The sequence below is a fragment of the Eretmochelys imbricata genome, chromosome 1 (assembly GCF_965152235.1).
Source record: "Eretmochelys imbricata isolate rEreImb1 chromosome 1, rEreImb1.hap1, whole genome shotgun sequence".
Lineage (NCBI taxonomy): Eukaryota > Metazoa > Chordata > Testudines > Cheloniidae > Eretmochelys > Eretmochelys imbricata.
The window spans coordinates 1,482,193-1,499,691 of record NC_135572.1 but is presented as its reverse complement, the minus strand read 5'-3'; the positions used below and the strand labels follow the sequence as shown (position 1 = coordinate 1,499,691).

Genomic DNA, 17,499 nt, shown 5'->3' with positions numbered 1-17,499 from the left:
GCTGAGGGTTTCTTCTGCTGCTAAAGCTGGGGCAGCCTTGGTTCTTTCCTTCCCCGGTGGCTCCTACTGGGGCTGGACACACAACAGGTTTGAGCCTTGACAGAAGAGATGGGGGAAGATTGCAATATCAAGGATCCACTTATGAGCAATTAGACAGGTGGTAGCCCAGTGTAGTATACATAGACTGATTCCCCAAATCATCACATTGATACAGCACAGTAAGGAAAGAAAAGGGTATAGTCTCTCTCTGTCCAGTAAGTGATTCAGGGATGAGGCCCCAGCACCATGCACCAGCTGGCTCTGCACAAAGCTCAATCTGAGAGCCAGAGCACAAGGAGAAAATATTAGGTCTCTTTATACATAAAGAGTTGGAGCAACCTCCCCCGGATCTGTTTGGTCCTCACCCCGTAAATCATGGGGTGTAGCACAGGGGGCATCACCTGGTACACACTGGTAATGAGAACACGTAAATGAAGGGGCACATTGTGGCCAAACCGCTGCGTAAGAGAGAAGAAGAAAATTGGGAGGTACAAAGCAAAGATGGCACAAAGATGAGAGATGCAGGTCCCAAAAGTTTTGAGCCTGGCTTCCTTTGTTGAAAGGCGGAAGATGGCGCGGAGGATCTGAGTATAAGACACACTGATAGAAAACACATCTACTCCAATCACAGAGAAAAGATCAAACAGGCCATAGGAACTACTGATGCTGATGTCAGTGCAGGCCAGCTTCACCACACCTATGTGCCCACAATAGGTGTTGGGGATGATGTTGGTTCTGCAATATGGCCACCGCCTCGCCAGGAAGGGATAGGGTAATGTGAATATGCCACTGCGCAGCACCACGGCCAGGCCAATCTTGGCCACAACAGAGTACGTCAGGATAATGGAATGTCTCAGGGGATGGCAGATGGCCACGTAGCGATCCAAAGCCATGGCCACGAGGATTCCAGACTCCATCCCTGAGAAGCAGTGAACGAAGTACATCTGGGTGAGGCAGGCACTGAAACTGATCTCCCTGGAATTGAACCAGAAGATGCTCAGCATTTTGGGCAGGGTGGATGTGGACATGACCAGATCAGTGACGGCCAGCATGCACAGGAAATAGAACATGGGACTGTGGAGGCTCGGCTCCCTCTTCACAATGACCAGGATGGTGAAGTTCCACAACACGGCTGCAGTGTACATAGCACAGAAGGGGATGGAGATCCAGACATGAGCTGCCTCCAGGCTAGGAATGCCCAGCAGGATGAAGGTGGAGGGGTTAGTGAAGTGGGTTGTGTTGGATTCTGACATGGAGAAAGGGAGAAGGTGTTCAACTCTGAGGCATAAGGCTGTCTCCTCCATGTACTGCGTGTTCCTCTGACTTTTTGTGTGTTCCCAGGGTCTCGGGTGATGGTCACAGCAGAAATGCCTGAATGGAGAGACAACGTTAATACGAGACACCGCATGTACTAGTGGAGTCTGTTCTCATGGAGAAGCAGATTAATCTCTCTGAACGCACTGAAAAATTATATTTAATTACTCAGAGAAATAACTATGAACAATGATCCTACTACATCCAATTCCATATTTTGTGGTGTTCCCTGCGTTAATAATTCCTACACTTTGTGGTGGTGAATCTTAAGAGACACCAGCAGGAAACACAAGTCTGGATACTGTTTATCCGTCATTGTTCCTCAATGCAATGAGAGCCAGGATAGGGAGTCCATACTGAAGGGAGTTCCCCATTCATCCAGTTGCTCAAAATCTGAGAGTGAAAAAACACAAACTTTTCAGAAGACATGTGCTGGGAGAAACATCCCAACGAGATCATACCTCAGGGAGAAGACCTGATAGATAGCAGCTCAAGAGAAACACCTGCTCATTTGCAGCAGTGGACAAAATAAAAGCAATGCTGAGATCCCTAAGATATGGAATGGAGAATAAAGTGTTTGGGATGTGTGTTCACTTTTGGTCACCCAGGCTCTATTAAGAATATAAAATATATAAAAGGGATTTCCAAGACAGGCTTTGAGAATAGGGGAAGTTGCCATATGGAAAGAGATAGAAAAGTCTGGGACTCTTTACTTGACAGAAGAGACAAAGAAGAGATCATGTGATATAGGAGAGGAAAATAAAAAAAAATGAATTTGATTTACATTCAAACGCACAGTTCCCAACTATAGACACTTAGTGCTCCAAGAGGACTAATTCCCAAAAGCTGAGGCAAATTATCAGCAAAACTGTATGGAGGAAAAATTTAGACACAAAAATATGAATGAAAATTGGTGATTCTTTGAGAACAGCTTATTCGATAGTGGAAAATTCATGATTCCACAGTCAACAAAGTGAACAACTCTGGGTAAAAACCCAGTTCAATGGTAAAGTGAAGGCAGCCATTGCGGGGAGGGGAAGTAATATGTACCAAAGAGGAAAAAGGTTAAATAGATGGCCAAGAATAGAAATGGTAAGTTATGGAAATTGATAAGGGACATTAAAACAGCAGGAAAACTCCATGTTTGGCAGGGCTATGGATCACAAAAAGGAGGTTATTAAGTATATTAACAACAAGAGGAATCCTAGAAAAGTTTTATGTCAATTCCTGTGTTAAATGGAAAGTATTAAAAAATAAAGGGAAAGGTTTATTTATAAAAGAACTGACAAGGTGAAGAAAAAATAGAAAAGCTGGTACGGGATTCATTCAAATACAAGTCTAGAAATGTAAGTAATGGCAGTCACCAACAAGGTTTTTGTAAAACAGATCTTGTCAAATAAACCTGATTTCATACTTTTATGAAAGTGCACGTTGCTTGATCAAGGGTACACATTTGCTGGATCAGGGGAACAACGCAGATGCAACTCACCTTGACTTCTCAGAGGCATTTGATTCAGTAGGGGAAAATATTGAGTAAAAAAAATTAACACTTATCAGTAGAGAACATGCATAATGGACTGAAAACTGGCTAACTGATGGATCTCAGAAAGCTGTCAATAGCCCTTCATCAGTATATGGGGCTCTTTGTAGTGGAGTTTTGTAGGGATCAGATGTAGGACTAAGGTAATTCAATATTTTCATCAAAATTGCAGTGGGGGAGGTTTAGGTTGGATATTAGGGGAAAAAAATTTATTAGAAGGGTGGTGAAGCACTGGAATGCATTACCTAGGGAGGTGGTGGAATCTCCTTCCTTTGAGGTTTTTAAGGTCAGGCTTGACAAATTCCTGGATGGTATGATTTAGTTGGGGATTGGTCCTGCTTTGAGCAGGGAGTTGGACTAGAACCTCCTGAGGTCCCTTCCAACCCTGATATTCTATGATTCTATGATCTGGAAGGAAAAAAAAATTACTGCAGATAAACTTTGTGGATGACCCAAAGACTGGCAAAGTGGTCACAATGAGGCAGCCATGGCAGGCATAGTGATTGATCTGAAGAATTTGGAAAGTGGTTCTCATGTAAACAAAATGTTTTAATACAGTCACATGCAAATTGATCCTCTTGGAACAGGGAATGCAGGCCAGACCCCCACACTACAGCACTGTATTATGGAAGGCAAGGACCCTGAAAAGGATTTAGGGGACATTTTGGACAATCAACTCATCATGATCTCCTAGTGTGATGCCATAGCATAAAGGGATGATGGGGTCCTCAGATGCATAAACAGCAGAGTGGTGAGTTGGAGCAGGAGAAGGATTTTACCTCTGCACATGGCATTGGTGAAACAAACTGCATCCAGTTCTGGGGTCCACATTTGAAAAAAGATGTTGAAAACTTGGAGAGGGGGCAGAAAAGAGCCAAAACAATTTTTAGAGGTTAGAGAAAAAGTTAGATCATTAGACTTGAAGGTGTATATCTCCTTAACTTATCAATAAGATGCCCAAGTGGAGATTTTCATGGGGAGGAAACCCTGGGTAATAATGGGCTCTGTAATCTACCAGAGAAAGGCTCAGCAAGACTGAAGGGCTGGAAGATGAAGCCAGGCAAATTCCACCTCCAAAATTAGGGCCAAATCTTTAGTACTGAGGGTGATTAACCATTGGGACACACTGAGAAGGGAAGTGTTGGATTCTCCAATTCCCCATGTTGGCAGATCCAGACTGGATGTTTTTCTGGAAGTTCTGCTTGAAAGGTTGTTTACACTTCAAATGCTACATCGGTGAGGCAATAGTGCTTCCATATAGACACGACTTACACAGACGGAAGCAGTTCTTCCATCAGCATGGGTAATACCCTAGAGGTGGTAGCTAGGTCGATGGAAGAATTCATCTCATGCTGTCTACACCAGGGCACAGATTATCCAGCAAGATCTTGGAATGTATTGGAGATATTTGTTTGTTCCAGAAGCTGGAGAAAGCTACTAGGAGAGAGGCTTTTCTGGAGGAACTAGTTGAGAATTTGTAAGTGGAAGGCAGCTTGCGGGAAAGTGACCGCGAAATGACAGAGTTCATGATACTAAAGAATGGTAGGAAGGAAAATAGCAAAATAAAGACAGTGAATTTTAAGAAGGCAGACTTTAGCAAACTCAGGGAGTTTGTTGGTAAGATCTCACAGAAAGCAAGTCTATGGGGAAAAACAATAGAAGAGAGCTGGCAGTTTCTCAGAGGGGCATTATTAAGGGCACAAGAGCAAACTATCTCACTTGATAGGAAAGACATGAAGTATGGCAAGAAACCACAATGGCTTAACGAGCAGATCTTGAATGATCAAAAAAAACAAAAAAGGATCCTACAAAAAGTTGAAACAAGGTTAAATTTAAAAGCAGGAATATAAGCAAATAACACATGGATGTAGGTACAAAATTAGATAGGCCAAGGCACAAAACAAGATCAAACTAGCTAGAGACATAAAGGGTAACAAGAAAACATTTTACATACACATTAGAAGGAAGCAGAAGACCAATGACTGGTAGGTCTGTTACTACATCAAGAGAGGAAAACAACAACAAAACATGTGGATATGGAAGCGGTGCTTAAAGACTTACATTCACAGATATTAAGGTTAGAACAGACCATATGATCATCAAGTCTGACCTCCTGCACAACGCAGGCCACAGAATCTCATCCACCCACTCCTGCGATAAACCTCTCACCTATGTCTTAGCTATTGAAGTCCTCAAATCATGGTTTAAAGACTTCAAGGTGCAGAGAATCCTCTAGCAAGTGACCCGTGTCCCATGCTACCGAGGAAGGCGAAAAACCCCCAGGGCCTCTTCCAATCTGTCCTGGAGGAAAATTCCTTCCCAACCCCAAATATCATGATCAGCTGAACCGTGAGCATGTGGGCAAGATTCACCAGCCAGATACCCAGGAAAGAATTCTCTGTAGTAACTCAGTTCCCACCCTATCTAACATCCCATCACAGTCCCCTGGGTTTATTTACCATGAATATTTAAAGATCAATTAATTGCCCAAATCATGTTATCCCATCATACCATCTCCTCCATAAGCTTATCGAGTTTAATCTTGAAGCCAGATAGGTCTTTTGCCCATACTTCTTTGTTTCTATTTTCACCAAGACGGTTGGTGGTGTTTGGACACCTAAAATAGAGAATACTAGTGAAAATGGGGTAGGTTCAGATGCTAAAATAGGGAAAGAATAAGTTAAAAAGTTACTTAAAGTCACCATGGCCTCACGAAATGCATCCAAGAGTACTCTGAGGGAACTGACTGTGGAGATATCTGAGGCAGTAGCTGTTATCTTTGAAAAGTCATGGAAGACAGGGGAGATTCGGGAAGACTGGAAAAGAGCACATATTGTGCCTATCTATAAAAAGGGCAACCCAGGCAATTACAGACTGATCAGCTTAACTTCTGTACCAGGAAATATAATGGACTGAATAATTAAGGAATCAATTTGCAAACACCTTGAGGATCATAGGGTGATAAGTGATAGTCAGCGTGGATTTGTCAAGAACAAAACATGTCAAACCAACTTGATAGGGTTTGAAAGGGTGACAAGACCTGTGAATGAGGGAGCGGGGGGGGAAGAAGTAGATGTGGCATATCTAGACTTTAGTAAGGCTTTTGATGCAGTCTCACATGACCTTCTCATTAAGAAATGAGGAAAATACAACCTAGGTGGAACTACTATAAGGTGGGTGCATAACTGGATGGAAAACCACTCCCAGGGAGTAGTTATCAATGCTTCACAGTGACGCTGGAAGGGCATACAAGTGGGGTTCCACAGGGATCAGTTCTGGGTCCAGTTCTTTTGAATGTCATCAACTATTTTGTTCATGGCATGGAGTAAACTTATTAAGTTTCCAGATGATACGAAGTTGGGAGGGGTTGCAAGTCCTTTGGAGAATCCGATAAACATTCAAAATGATCTGGAGAAACTGGAGGAAAGGATGATTCAGGGTCTTGAAAACATGACCTCTGAGGGAAGACTGAAAGAGCTAGGTTTGTTTAGTCTGAAAAAGAGAAGACTGAGGAGGGACATGATAACAATTTTCAAATACCTTAAAGGAGTTACATGGAGGGAGAAAAAGTGTTCTCCTTAACTTCTGAAGAGAAGACAAGAAGCAACGGAATTAACTTGCAGCAAGTGTGGTTTAGGATGGACATTCGGAAAAGCTTCCTGACTGTCAGGGTGGTTAGGGAAACTAGGGAGGTTGCGGAATGTCCATCATTGTAGATTTTTAGGAGTAGGTTAGACAAAAACCTGTCAGGGATGTTCTAGATGGTGCTGGTCCTGCCAGGAGTGCAGGGGACTGGACTTGATGACCTCTTGAGATCCCTTCCAGTTCCATGATTCTATGATATAGCTACATCTTTCTAAGGTGTGGATTTTTTTGCTGTTTCAAAAAAGGCAAATGCAATGTTAGGTTATATTGGCAGAAGTATAACATACAAGTCATGGCACGTGATATTATTCCTCTACTCGGTGCTGGTTAGGTCTCAATTGGAGTCATGTGTCCAGTTTTGATCACCAATGTATAGAAAGGATATAGAGAAACTGGAAAGGATCCATAGGCAAGTAACATATGTTATGCAAAGAATGGAATACAAACTGTATGAGCAAGCTGAAGGAATCTGTATGTTTATATGGAAAAGAGGTGATTAATGGGGGACATGAGAGTGGTCTTCCAATTCTTGAGAGGCTGCCATCAAAATTGGAATAAATTTATTCTGCCTTACCACAGAGGTGCAGGAGAAGAGGCAATGGGTTCAAATTCCAGCATAGCAAATTTAAATTAAGTTTAAGGGAAATCTTCCTAACTTTAAGAACAGGAGGCCAATGGAACAGACTCCAGGGGAAGTCATGGAAGCTCCTTCTGTGCAGGTTTTCCAGAGAGGTGTGAATAGCCATCAGTCTTAGATGACTAAGACAAAACAAATCCTGCATCATGTCAGGAGGATATACTAGCTGTCTTTTTTGTTCCCTTATATCTCAATGGCTCTACCAATCTATGATATAAAATCCTAGTGTCAACCAGGTCTTAGTCACACAAGTCTTTTGGCTCAATACAGAGGTAATTGAGTGAAATTTAATGGGCCTGGAGGTCAGATTGGATGATCAAATGGTCCCTTCTGACCTTAAACCCTATGGATCTATTGATAAAGAAAGTAGATCAGGTATTTCTATTTAGTGTGTCTTGTAACATGACCAAGGGAACATTTAATTAAATTGAAAGTCTGAACTTATAACATTGAGAAAACATAATTACTATCATAATTCATATTTGGCCTGAAGAACTCCTTGCTGCCAACATCATTGGAGAGAGGAGCATAGAAGAACGGGATTCACAAATGGATTGGCCATTGCTGGTGGCATAACCTATAGTCAAGGCTGTCTGACACCTTCCATTAGAAGAGCTCATTTTCAGTTGCTTATGAGTTTTCCAGTTTTTAAGTGTTTGGACTGAGATTTCCCATGCTGGTTGTCTGCTTCCAGCACAATTATTTTTTGATACCTTCAGACATAACAAGTCATCCAACTTCTGGAATGAAGCTAGGAGAAAGTATGTGTTACCCATGTTAAAAATTCTCATTATTGTTCGAGTGAGGAGCCCTAACACCTCCAAGCTTTCCAGCAGATAAAAGTCAGGTAAGAGCCCCTGTCCCTCTGCCCCATTAACAGACAGAGCCCTGAAATGCAAGAGGACGGGGTTACAGTTTCTGTGCATTAACACACAGTTGGCTCCTGACATCTGTTCTCGGTTCTTTCTCCAAGGGGAGTTTTGCCTCTCTGGGGCCTGAGCACAGCACGGGTCATGGTCTCAGAATTTGGCCTTGTATTGCACATCTAATAATATCTTTCATCCTGAAGAATTCACTGTGCCACTGAAATGCCCCACCTTGGGGCTGGAGGCCATCAGGCGGGATGAGCAGGGGTGCACAGAAAAGAATGACATTTTGGCCAGTGATTCTTTAGCAAACTCATCACTGATGGCAAGGGTCCTTGGATTTCTCATTGTTCTGCAGAGCAGAAAGAACCACAGATGTATTCTCTATCCCACCACACCCACCTTGCATGGGGCTTGTAGATCAGGTGAGCTACTTAGCTAGAGATGGGTACCTGTGAATTCTGGGATGGAAGCACCCTTCCAAGAAATCCCCCTCAGGTAGCCGTGTCCTACACCTCTCTCCACCCAGCATCTTCAGTAATATTCCATGCCAAGAGCCGACACAGGGGTGTGCGTAGTTTATAATATAGATCTGTGTAATCCCAGTGGGGTTTGCTCAGCCTCGAGAGGAGAAGGGAGAATCTGAACGTAAACAGGCTGTAGACAAGCATGTCTCTGCTTATGTGTTAATTATCCAGCTTTAGGAGTAAACAGTAATTAAGGAACCTTCCCAAAGGGAGATGGGAACTCATTGGCTCCATGCTGAGTCAGAGAGGAATTGGCTGCTCTGTACGTTTGTGTGTATATATTTAAAAATTATAGTTGAGGAGAAGAAAACTAGGGATAATACCTAACTCTCCAGAGGGTCTGATATACTGTAAATTCTCAGGAAAGATTGGTAGATAATAGAGAGAGAGATCTGGAGAAAGTTGACTAAGGGGAGACATAAGTATTTATAGCAATCACATGGGGCTGTCGCGAAGGTTCAGAGATCAAGTTGCAGTGGGGGAGGTTTAGATTGGATATTAGGAAAAACTTTTTCACTAAGAGGGTGGTGAAACACTGGAATGCGTTGCCTAGGGAGGTGGTGGAATCTCCTTCCTTGGAAGTTTTTAAGGTCAGGCTTGACAAAGCCCTGGCTGGGATGATTTAACTGGGAATTGGTCCTGCTTCGAGCAGGGGGTTGGACTAGATGACCTTCAGGGGTCCCTTCCAACCCTGATATTCTATGATTCTATGATTCTATGATTAGTACTTCTCATCAGTAACTATCATCATGCTGTGTAGCACCATTCATTGAGCAATCTTCAAAACACCTAGCAAAAGAATGTCACTCTGAACCATCCCCATTTCACTATTCAGTAGACTGAGGGACAGGAAGAAATGACTTGTTCAAGGTCACATGGAGAATAACTGACGGAACAAGTATCCTGACTTCCCTTCCATAAGTACTGACTCCCTCTCTGTAAGTGGCCACATGACAACAGGGAAATAGACTCATGGGCCATGTGATTGCTGGCCATTTATTGGCATTCCTTGGTATGCCCACTTCAGAATTGACTGGTCACTTACTCTAGTAATGTATCCCCAGCAAGAAAGCTGCCAAAACAGACAGCTGATGGGGGCTGCTGTGGGTTCAATATATCCTCACTCCTGACATTGTGCTGCCCCTTGATATGGGCCAGCTGCTGGAGACCACAAGCACTGAAAATGTCAGGCCGGAGTCCCTCAGGCTTCCTCAACACCCACATTTCACTTTCATCTTCTGAAGTTGGGGTACCCATTGTTCTAAAGCAAAAGTGGAGGGGAACCTGGGAGGCAGTGATCATGAGATGGTAGAGTTCAGGATCCTGACACAAGGAAGAAAGGAAAGCAGCAGAATACGGACCCTGGACTTCAGAAAACCAGACTTTGACTCCCTCAGGGAACTAATGGGCAAGATCCCCTGGGAGAATAACAGGAGGGGGAAAAGAGTCCAGGAGAGCTGGCTTTATTTAAAACAATCCTTATTGAGGTTATAGGGACAAACCATCCCAATGTGTAGAAAGAATAGTAAATATGGCAGGAGACCAGCTTGGCTTAACAGTGAAATCCTTGCTGATCTTAAACACAAAAAAGAAGCTTACAAGAAGTGGAAGATTGAACAAATGACCATGGATGAGTATAAAAATATTGCTCGGGCTTGCAGGAGTGAAATCAGGAAGGCCAAATCACACCTGGAGTTGCAGCTAGCAAGAGATGTTAAGAGTAACAAGGAGGGTTTCTTCAGGTATGTTAGCAAAAGAAGAAAGTCAAGGAAAGTGTGGGCCCCTTACTGAATGAGAGAGGCAACCTAGTGACAGAGGATGTGGGAAAAGCTAATGTACTCAATGCTTTTTTTGCCTCTGTCTTCACGAACAAGGTCAGCTCCCAGACTACTGCACTGGGCAGCACAGCACGGGGAGGAGGTGACCAGCCCTCTGTGAAGAAAGAAGTGGTTCGGGACTATTTAGAAAAGCTGGACGAGGACAAGTCCATGGGGCTGGATGTGCTGCATCCGAGAGTGCTAAAGGAGTTGGCGGATGTGACTGCAGAGCCATTGGCCATTATCTTTGAAAACTCATGGCGATTGGGGGAAGTCCCGGACAACTGGAAAAAGGCTAATGTAGTGCCCATCTTTTAAAAAGTGAAGGAGGAGGATCCGGGGAACTACAGGCCAGTCAGCCTCACCTCAGTCCCTGCAAAAATCATGGAGCAGATCCTCAAGGAATCAATTCTGAAGCACTTAGAGGAGAGGAAAGTGATCAGGAACAGTCAGCATGGATTCACCAAGGGCAAGTCATACCTGACTAATCTAATTGCCTTCTATGATGAGATAACTGGTTTTGTGGATGAAGGGAAAGCAGTGGACGTGTTGTTCCTTGACTTAGCAAAGCTTTTGACAGTATTCTTGTCAGCAAGTTAAAGAAGTATGGGCTGGATAGATGCACTATAAGGTGGGTAGAAAGCTGGCTAGATTGTTGGGCTCAACGGGTTGTGATCAATGGCTCCATATCTAGTTGGCAGCCGTTATCTAGTGGAGTGCCCTAAGGGTCGGTCCTGGGGCCGTTTTTGTTCAATATCTTCATAAATGATCTGGAGGATGGTGTGGATTGCACTCTCAGCAAGTTTGCAGATGACACTAAACTGGGAGGAGAGGTAGATACGCTGGAGGGGAGGGATAGGATACAGAGGGACCTAGACAAATTGGAGGATTGGTCCAAAAGAAATCTGATGAGGTTCAACAAGGACAAGTGCAGAGTCCTTCACTTAGGACGGAAGAGTCCAATGCACCGCTACAGACTAGGGACCGAATGGCTTGGCAGCCGTTCTGCAGAAAAGGACCTAGGGGTTACAGTGGATGAGAAGCTGGATATGAGTCAACAGTGTGCCCTTGTTGCCAAGAAGGCCAATGGCATTTTGGGATGTATAAGCAGGGGCATTTCCAGCAGTTTGAGGGATGTGATCATTCCCCTCTTTTCGACACTGGTGAGGCCTCATCTGGAGTACTGTGTCCAGTTTTGGGCTCCACACTACAAGAAGGATGTGGAAAAATCGGAAAGAGTCCAGCGGATGGCAACAAAAATTATTAGGGGACTGGAACACATGAGTTATGAGGAGAGGCTGAGGGAACTGGAGTTATTTAGTCTGTAGAAGAGAAGAATGAGAGTGAACTTGATAGCTACTTTCAACTACCTGAAGGGGGTTCCAAAGAGGATGGATCTAGACTGTTCTCAGTGGTAGCGGATGACAGAACAAGGAGTAATGGTCTCAAGTCGCAGCGGGGGAGATTTAGGCTGGATATTAGGAAAAACTTTTTCACTAGTAGAGCGGTGGAACACTGGAATGCGTTACCTAGAGAGGTGATGGAATCTCCTTCCTTAGAAGTTTTTAAGGTCAGGCTTGACAAAGCCCTGGCCGAAATGATTTCGTTGGGGATTGGCCCTGCTTTGGACTAGATGACCTCCAGAGGTCCCTTCCAAGCCTGATATTCTATGATTCCATAGCTTTGCAGGGAGACTGATGCCATGACATCCCCACAAAGGCTATGGAAGGGAACCGGGCAGCAGCTGCTGCTCTCCAAGTACCACCTCTTTCGAGCAGCCTCCAGCTCTGTCTATGAAGCTGCCACCTGCTCAACTATCCCTCCAGAGAGGTTAATACCAATCAGGTTAAAGTATGAAGTTGCAGGCTGCTTGATGATGGTAATGGCCAAGGAATTCATTTTACCTGGATTAATAACCAGACTAATGTGCACTGCTTCTTGCCAAGCCAGATCAGCTCTCAGATGCAGCGATTCACAGTGCTAGACCTGCAATTGCCACCGAAGTCAGCAGCCCCTTGAGTGTTTGTAATTGGCACCTAGGGTGGGATGCTGTAACGAGGAGAGGCTCACCTACACGGCACCTCCTGCTGGTTCTTCTAGGGAATTAGCTGTTCGCCAGCTGCAGCGCGCCCTCTGCAGGCCGGTGGCTTGCTGTCACTGGCCCCCATGTCCCTCCTGGACCCCAGTACCCCTTCTTCTGCTGTACTGCCCCCTGGCAATGCCCCCACACTCTGGGTCTCCCCTCCCCAGGGAACCCCCAACCCTCTATACCCACCTCACCTCTGTGGTTACTGCCAGTCGTCTTCTAGCCCCCATTCCCCGCAGCAGATTGGAGGGTAAAAGCCGCTCACCATTGGCAAGGTGGGGTTGGACCTGCTGTGGCCTGATTGGGGCATGGCCCAGCTGTGGCTGCTTCCGTAGTCAGCCTCCCCTTATTGGCTCTCAGCCCCAGCCCTCCCCAAGGGCTGAATTTTAACCCTTTCAGGGCCGGAGCAGGGTGACCGCCTTGCTACAGATGCATGTGGGGTGAGTTACAAAGGAAAGGGAGAAATAGACTTAAATGCAAGGAGAGAGAGAGAGAGAGAGAGATGGGATGAAACCCACTAAAACAGGGACTTCCTGCTTCTTCCATTATGGGGAGCATTTCCCAAGGGAGAAGAGAAATCTGATCGCTGACCCCAAACTGGTACTCCCTGCTTCAGGAACATTTTCCTTCAGGGGAGCCCGGCTGGATCAGTCCTGGAACCAGAGCACTAGGGTAAACATGGAGGGCAGAGGAGCCATATTTGGGTGAGGAGAACACCTTGTGCACACCTCCCTGCCCAGCCCCACTCTCCTACTCACAGTCCCCTAGCATCTGTGTAGCAGTTCCATGTTTGCCATCACAGCCCCGCTCAAGCTCTTGTGGCTACGCACCCTCCAGGTGGCTGTGTTTGGGTCCCACACACTGGACACATGTGGTTTTGAGTCAGAGCAGAATTCAGGCCTTCTCTGGCTCTGGGTTTCTAAGCTCACTCTCGTTGGGCAGCTTCCATTCTAGCACCTCATATCTGGGAGCACAGAGCTGCACACCAAGGCCCCGAGACTAGTTTTGGCCTGGCTCCCCCAGACTCTCCAGTTGCTTCAGCAGAGCTCCCCCTTGGGCCCACTCTGTTACCAGTTTCTCTCTTTCGGGACACTTGATTGTTAAAGGAAACGGACCCAGGCCTTGCAAAAGGGCTGCTAAAACAATTCCTCTACCTGAGACAGGACAAACGATACCCAGATCCAGGTCATCACAATACAACACCTGCACGCCATTCAGTGTCTCTGTGTCCTCACCACCCTGGAGCTTTCTTTGGGATTTGGTCAGAGTCCTCTGGGGTTTCCAGAGGCCACCTCCTGCAGCTCACGGCTTCTTCTCCAGTCGGAATCTGTCTCTCTGCTGCAGCCAGAGCCCTGCAACCAGAGATTCCCCTCTGCCGCCTGTGTGCCTCGCTCCTCCCCCAGCTCCTTCTGACTCATCCAGTCTCTGTGTTTTTGAGGGACTGAACCAATCCATCCTCTCTTTTAATTCCCTCTTCTGGGGAGGTTTCATTCCTTCCATGCCCACCCCTGTGCACAGACTCTGGAGAAAACTGGTTTTACCTAGAATGCAGTTACTCCTTTCTTCTGTCGAGGTGAGATCTTGTTAGGGCTGATAGTCTCTAATGACCAGTCTGTTTAAGGACAGATGCCTCTGCCCCAGCCTCCTGTCCCTGGGCAAAAGAAGTGGGAGTGAAGTGTACAGGAAAAGCTCAAAGACATAAGGAAACAGATGGTTCATACAATCAAATGTGAGTTACTAGGGTTTCCACCCATCTGGGTTTAACCCAGAGAGCCGTTTTTTTGGCTTCTGTGTCTGGGTGTCATTTAGGGTTGCCAGGTACCCAGTTTTTGACAGGTAAGTCCGATCAAAAAGGGATCTGGCAATGTCCGGTTACTGCTGTGCTGGGGGGAGGAGACTGGGAACGGACTGGGCAGCAGTCTGGGAACTGACCTTGTCTGTGAAGACCGAGGCAAAAAAAGCATCGAGTCCTCTAGCTTTTTCCACATCCTCTGTCACTAGGTTGCCTCCCTCATTCAGGCAGGGCCCCGCACTTTCCCTGGCCTTCTTTTGGTTGCTAACATACCTGTAGAAACCCTTCTTGTTCCCCTTCGCATCCCTTGCTAGCTGCAGCTCCAATCCTGCCTGTCAGTTGCAAACGAACTGGCGTGGCCACATTTGTGGCATGGGCAGCGGCATTGGGAGCGGTGCATTATGGGCAGCTGTCCCACAGAGCACCTCTTCCCATTCTGGTCCTGCGGGTCGCGGGAGGGGAGCGGGGATGTGCAGCTTTCTGGGTCCTGTCCCAATGCCCTGTGATGCATCGCTTCGCATCCCAGCAATCCTTGGGCTTCCGTAAGTATTTGGTGCCATCTTTCAACGTTTTTTGTACTGCGCGCTCTGTCTTCCTTTTTGGTCTGTGGGAATGGATCCCGAACGGCTGAGGAGTATGCTGACGGGTCTCGCCAGCACATCACACATTGCATTCAAGTTATTCCTTAAGCTACAAACTGACAGTGAGAGTCCGACAATGATGTTGACTTACTTAACGCATACAATACAAGATTGGCTTGTGGCATTCACAGACATGCTCACCAGCATGGAACGCTGCTTCTGGGCTCGGGAAACAAGCACTGAGTGGTGGGATCACATCATCATGCAAGTCTGGGATGACGAGCAGTGGCCGCAGAACTTTTGGATGAGAAAAGCCACTTTCATGGGACTGTGTGCTGAGCTCACCCCCACCCTGCGGTGCAAGGACATGAGATTGATAACTGCCCTGCCAGTGGAGAAGCAGATGGCTATTGCAAACTGGAAGCTGGCAAAGCCAGACAGCTACTGATCAGTCGCTAACCAGTTTGGAGTGGGAAAGTCAACCGCTGGAATCGTGTTGATGCAAGTTTGCAGGGCCATCAATCGCCTCCTGCTCAGAAGAACCGTGACTCCGGGTAACGTGCATGACATTGTGGCTGGCTTTGCACAAAGGGGTTTCCCTAACTGTGGAGGGGCGATAGATGGCATGCATATTCCAATTCTGGCACCAGCCCACTTAGCCTCTGAGTACGTAAATCAGAAGGGGTATTTTTATCATTCTCCAGGTGCTTGTGGATCACTGTGGGTGTTTCATGGACATTAACGCAGGCTGGCCCGGAAAGGTGCATGACGCACACATCTCTCGGAACACTGGCCTGTTCAGGAAGCTGCAAGCTGGGACTTTCTTCCCAGACCAGAAGATCACTGTAGGGGAAATTGAAATGCCCATTGTGATCCTTGGAGACCCTGCTTACCCTTTAATGCCATGGCTCATGAAACCCTACACAGGGAGCCTTGACAGCAACAAGGAGCAGTTCAGCAACAAGCTGAGTCGGTGCAGATTGACTGTGGAGTGTGCTTTTGGCTGTTTAAAGGGAGGGCTGCTGGCGTTGTCTGTATGGAAAGCTGGATCTTGATGATGACAGCATCCCCACGGATATATCCGCGTGCTGTACCCTCCATAACATTTGTGAAGGGAAGAGTGAAAGATTCACTCAGGCATGGAAGTCAGAGGTTCAACACCTGGAGGCTGAATTTGAACAGCCAGAGAGCAGGGCTATTAGAGGGGCCCAGCGCTGGGCTGCAAGGATTAGGGTTTCCTTGAGGGAGCAATTTGAGGCTAAAAGCTACCAGTAATGTCTGGTGCCTTGCACAGGAGTGAAGTGCAGTGGTTCCAATGTTAGTAGGAATCTGTGTTTGCTAAGTGTGATGCGCTGACTTGCAGTGCTTGTTGCTTTCCTGGGCTACGGTATCTTTTACTTAATGCAACAATAAAGAATGTTTTCAAAGCCAAAAAATGCATTTATTGAAAAGAAACACAACTGCTTGGATAACAGAAAGGGTATGACACACCTGTGCTGTTTGGGATGAGGGAAGGGGGTGGGGTGGGGAAAGGGACAATCACAGATTTGCATGTGTCCTGTTCTCATACTCAGCCTTCCTGTCTGGAGTGCCATGCAATGAGTGCTGCACTTCTGGCTGGCTAAAATGCCTGGTGATGGGGGTTGAGTGCAGTGGCAAGGGTCATAGTTTGCCGGGCTGGGTGGTGAAGCTACAGGTGTTGGAGGCAGCTGCTGGTGGTAAGAACCCAGATGTTGGGGAAAGTGGGTTGGTGGTGACATGGGGGCACAAGGGAAAGAGTTTTGGGCCAAGGGCTGCAGGGCGGGGGCGGGCACGGTAGCGCTCCATCTGTATGGCTACGAGCCCCTGTATCAAGTCCTCTTGGTGCTCCATGGTGCTTAGCAGCCGCTCCGTGCTTCGGTGCCGGCAATCCGCATTCTGCTGGCGGACCCTCCTTTCACTCTCCCGCCACCCCTGCACTTTTTGATTTTCATTAAGGGACTGCTGCATGTCTTCTCTGCTTCTTCGCGGGCGCTTCCTGATTCTTCGGAGTCTTTCAGCCATTGACAACCAGGACTGCTGGGATCTCAAGGTTGCATCTGTAAAGCCAAAATGCAACACTTAACAGAGGCAGCATTGTTCACACCAGACAGAGCAATGATTGATCCGTACTTAAAGACAAGAACAGTGTACACAATAGCAGAAATTGCCCATCCCAAAGCGAGCACACATAACCCATGGGAGCACCAAAATGGTGACTAAACACAGGGAAAAGGGGGACTGATTGTTTCACGGTTGTAGTGTCCTCTGGGGTTCAGTGCCTTGAGGAGAGCCAACAGCTTCAGGGGGGCCCTATACTGAACACTGTCCCCACATTTTCCACAGGAGTTCGTCCTGAAAGAGATCTCGCTGCTGAGGGTGACCTGGGAAGCAAGGGAGGGTCTTCTACTGCAATGTGGCTTCTGCCCTGGCCCATATGCAGCTTGCCAGTGTGCAGCAATGGTCCCCCGGCCCCTCACGGCACAGCGGCGTGGACATGTTAGCCTGACTGGGACAAGGACAATAGTAGCTCTGCCAAGGAATCTGCATAAGCACATTGCCCAGCTTCTGCATGAGACCCTTGAAGAGATCACTGAGGCCAATTACCGCAATGTGAGAGAGCACATCAATGCCCTA

General features: G+C 46.5%; 1 protein-coding gene across 1 annotated transcript; it reads right to left on the bottom strand.

Annotated features, from left to right (window-relative positions):
- Nucleotides 1–344: 344 nt before the first annotated feature.
- LOC144277518 (olfactory receptor 52E4-like) lies at nt 345–1,343 on the bottom strand. The gene has a single exon (XM_077838359.1). It carries the CDS (start codon nt 1,341–1,343, stop codon nt 345–347), a length of 999 nt encoding a protein of 332 aa, XP_077694485.1.
- Between the last annotated feature and the right edge of the window lie 16,156 nt (nt 1,344–17,499).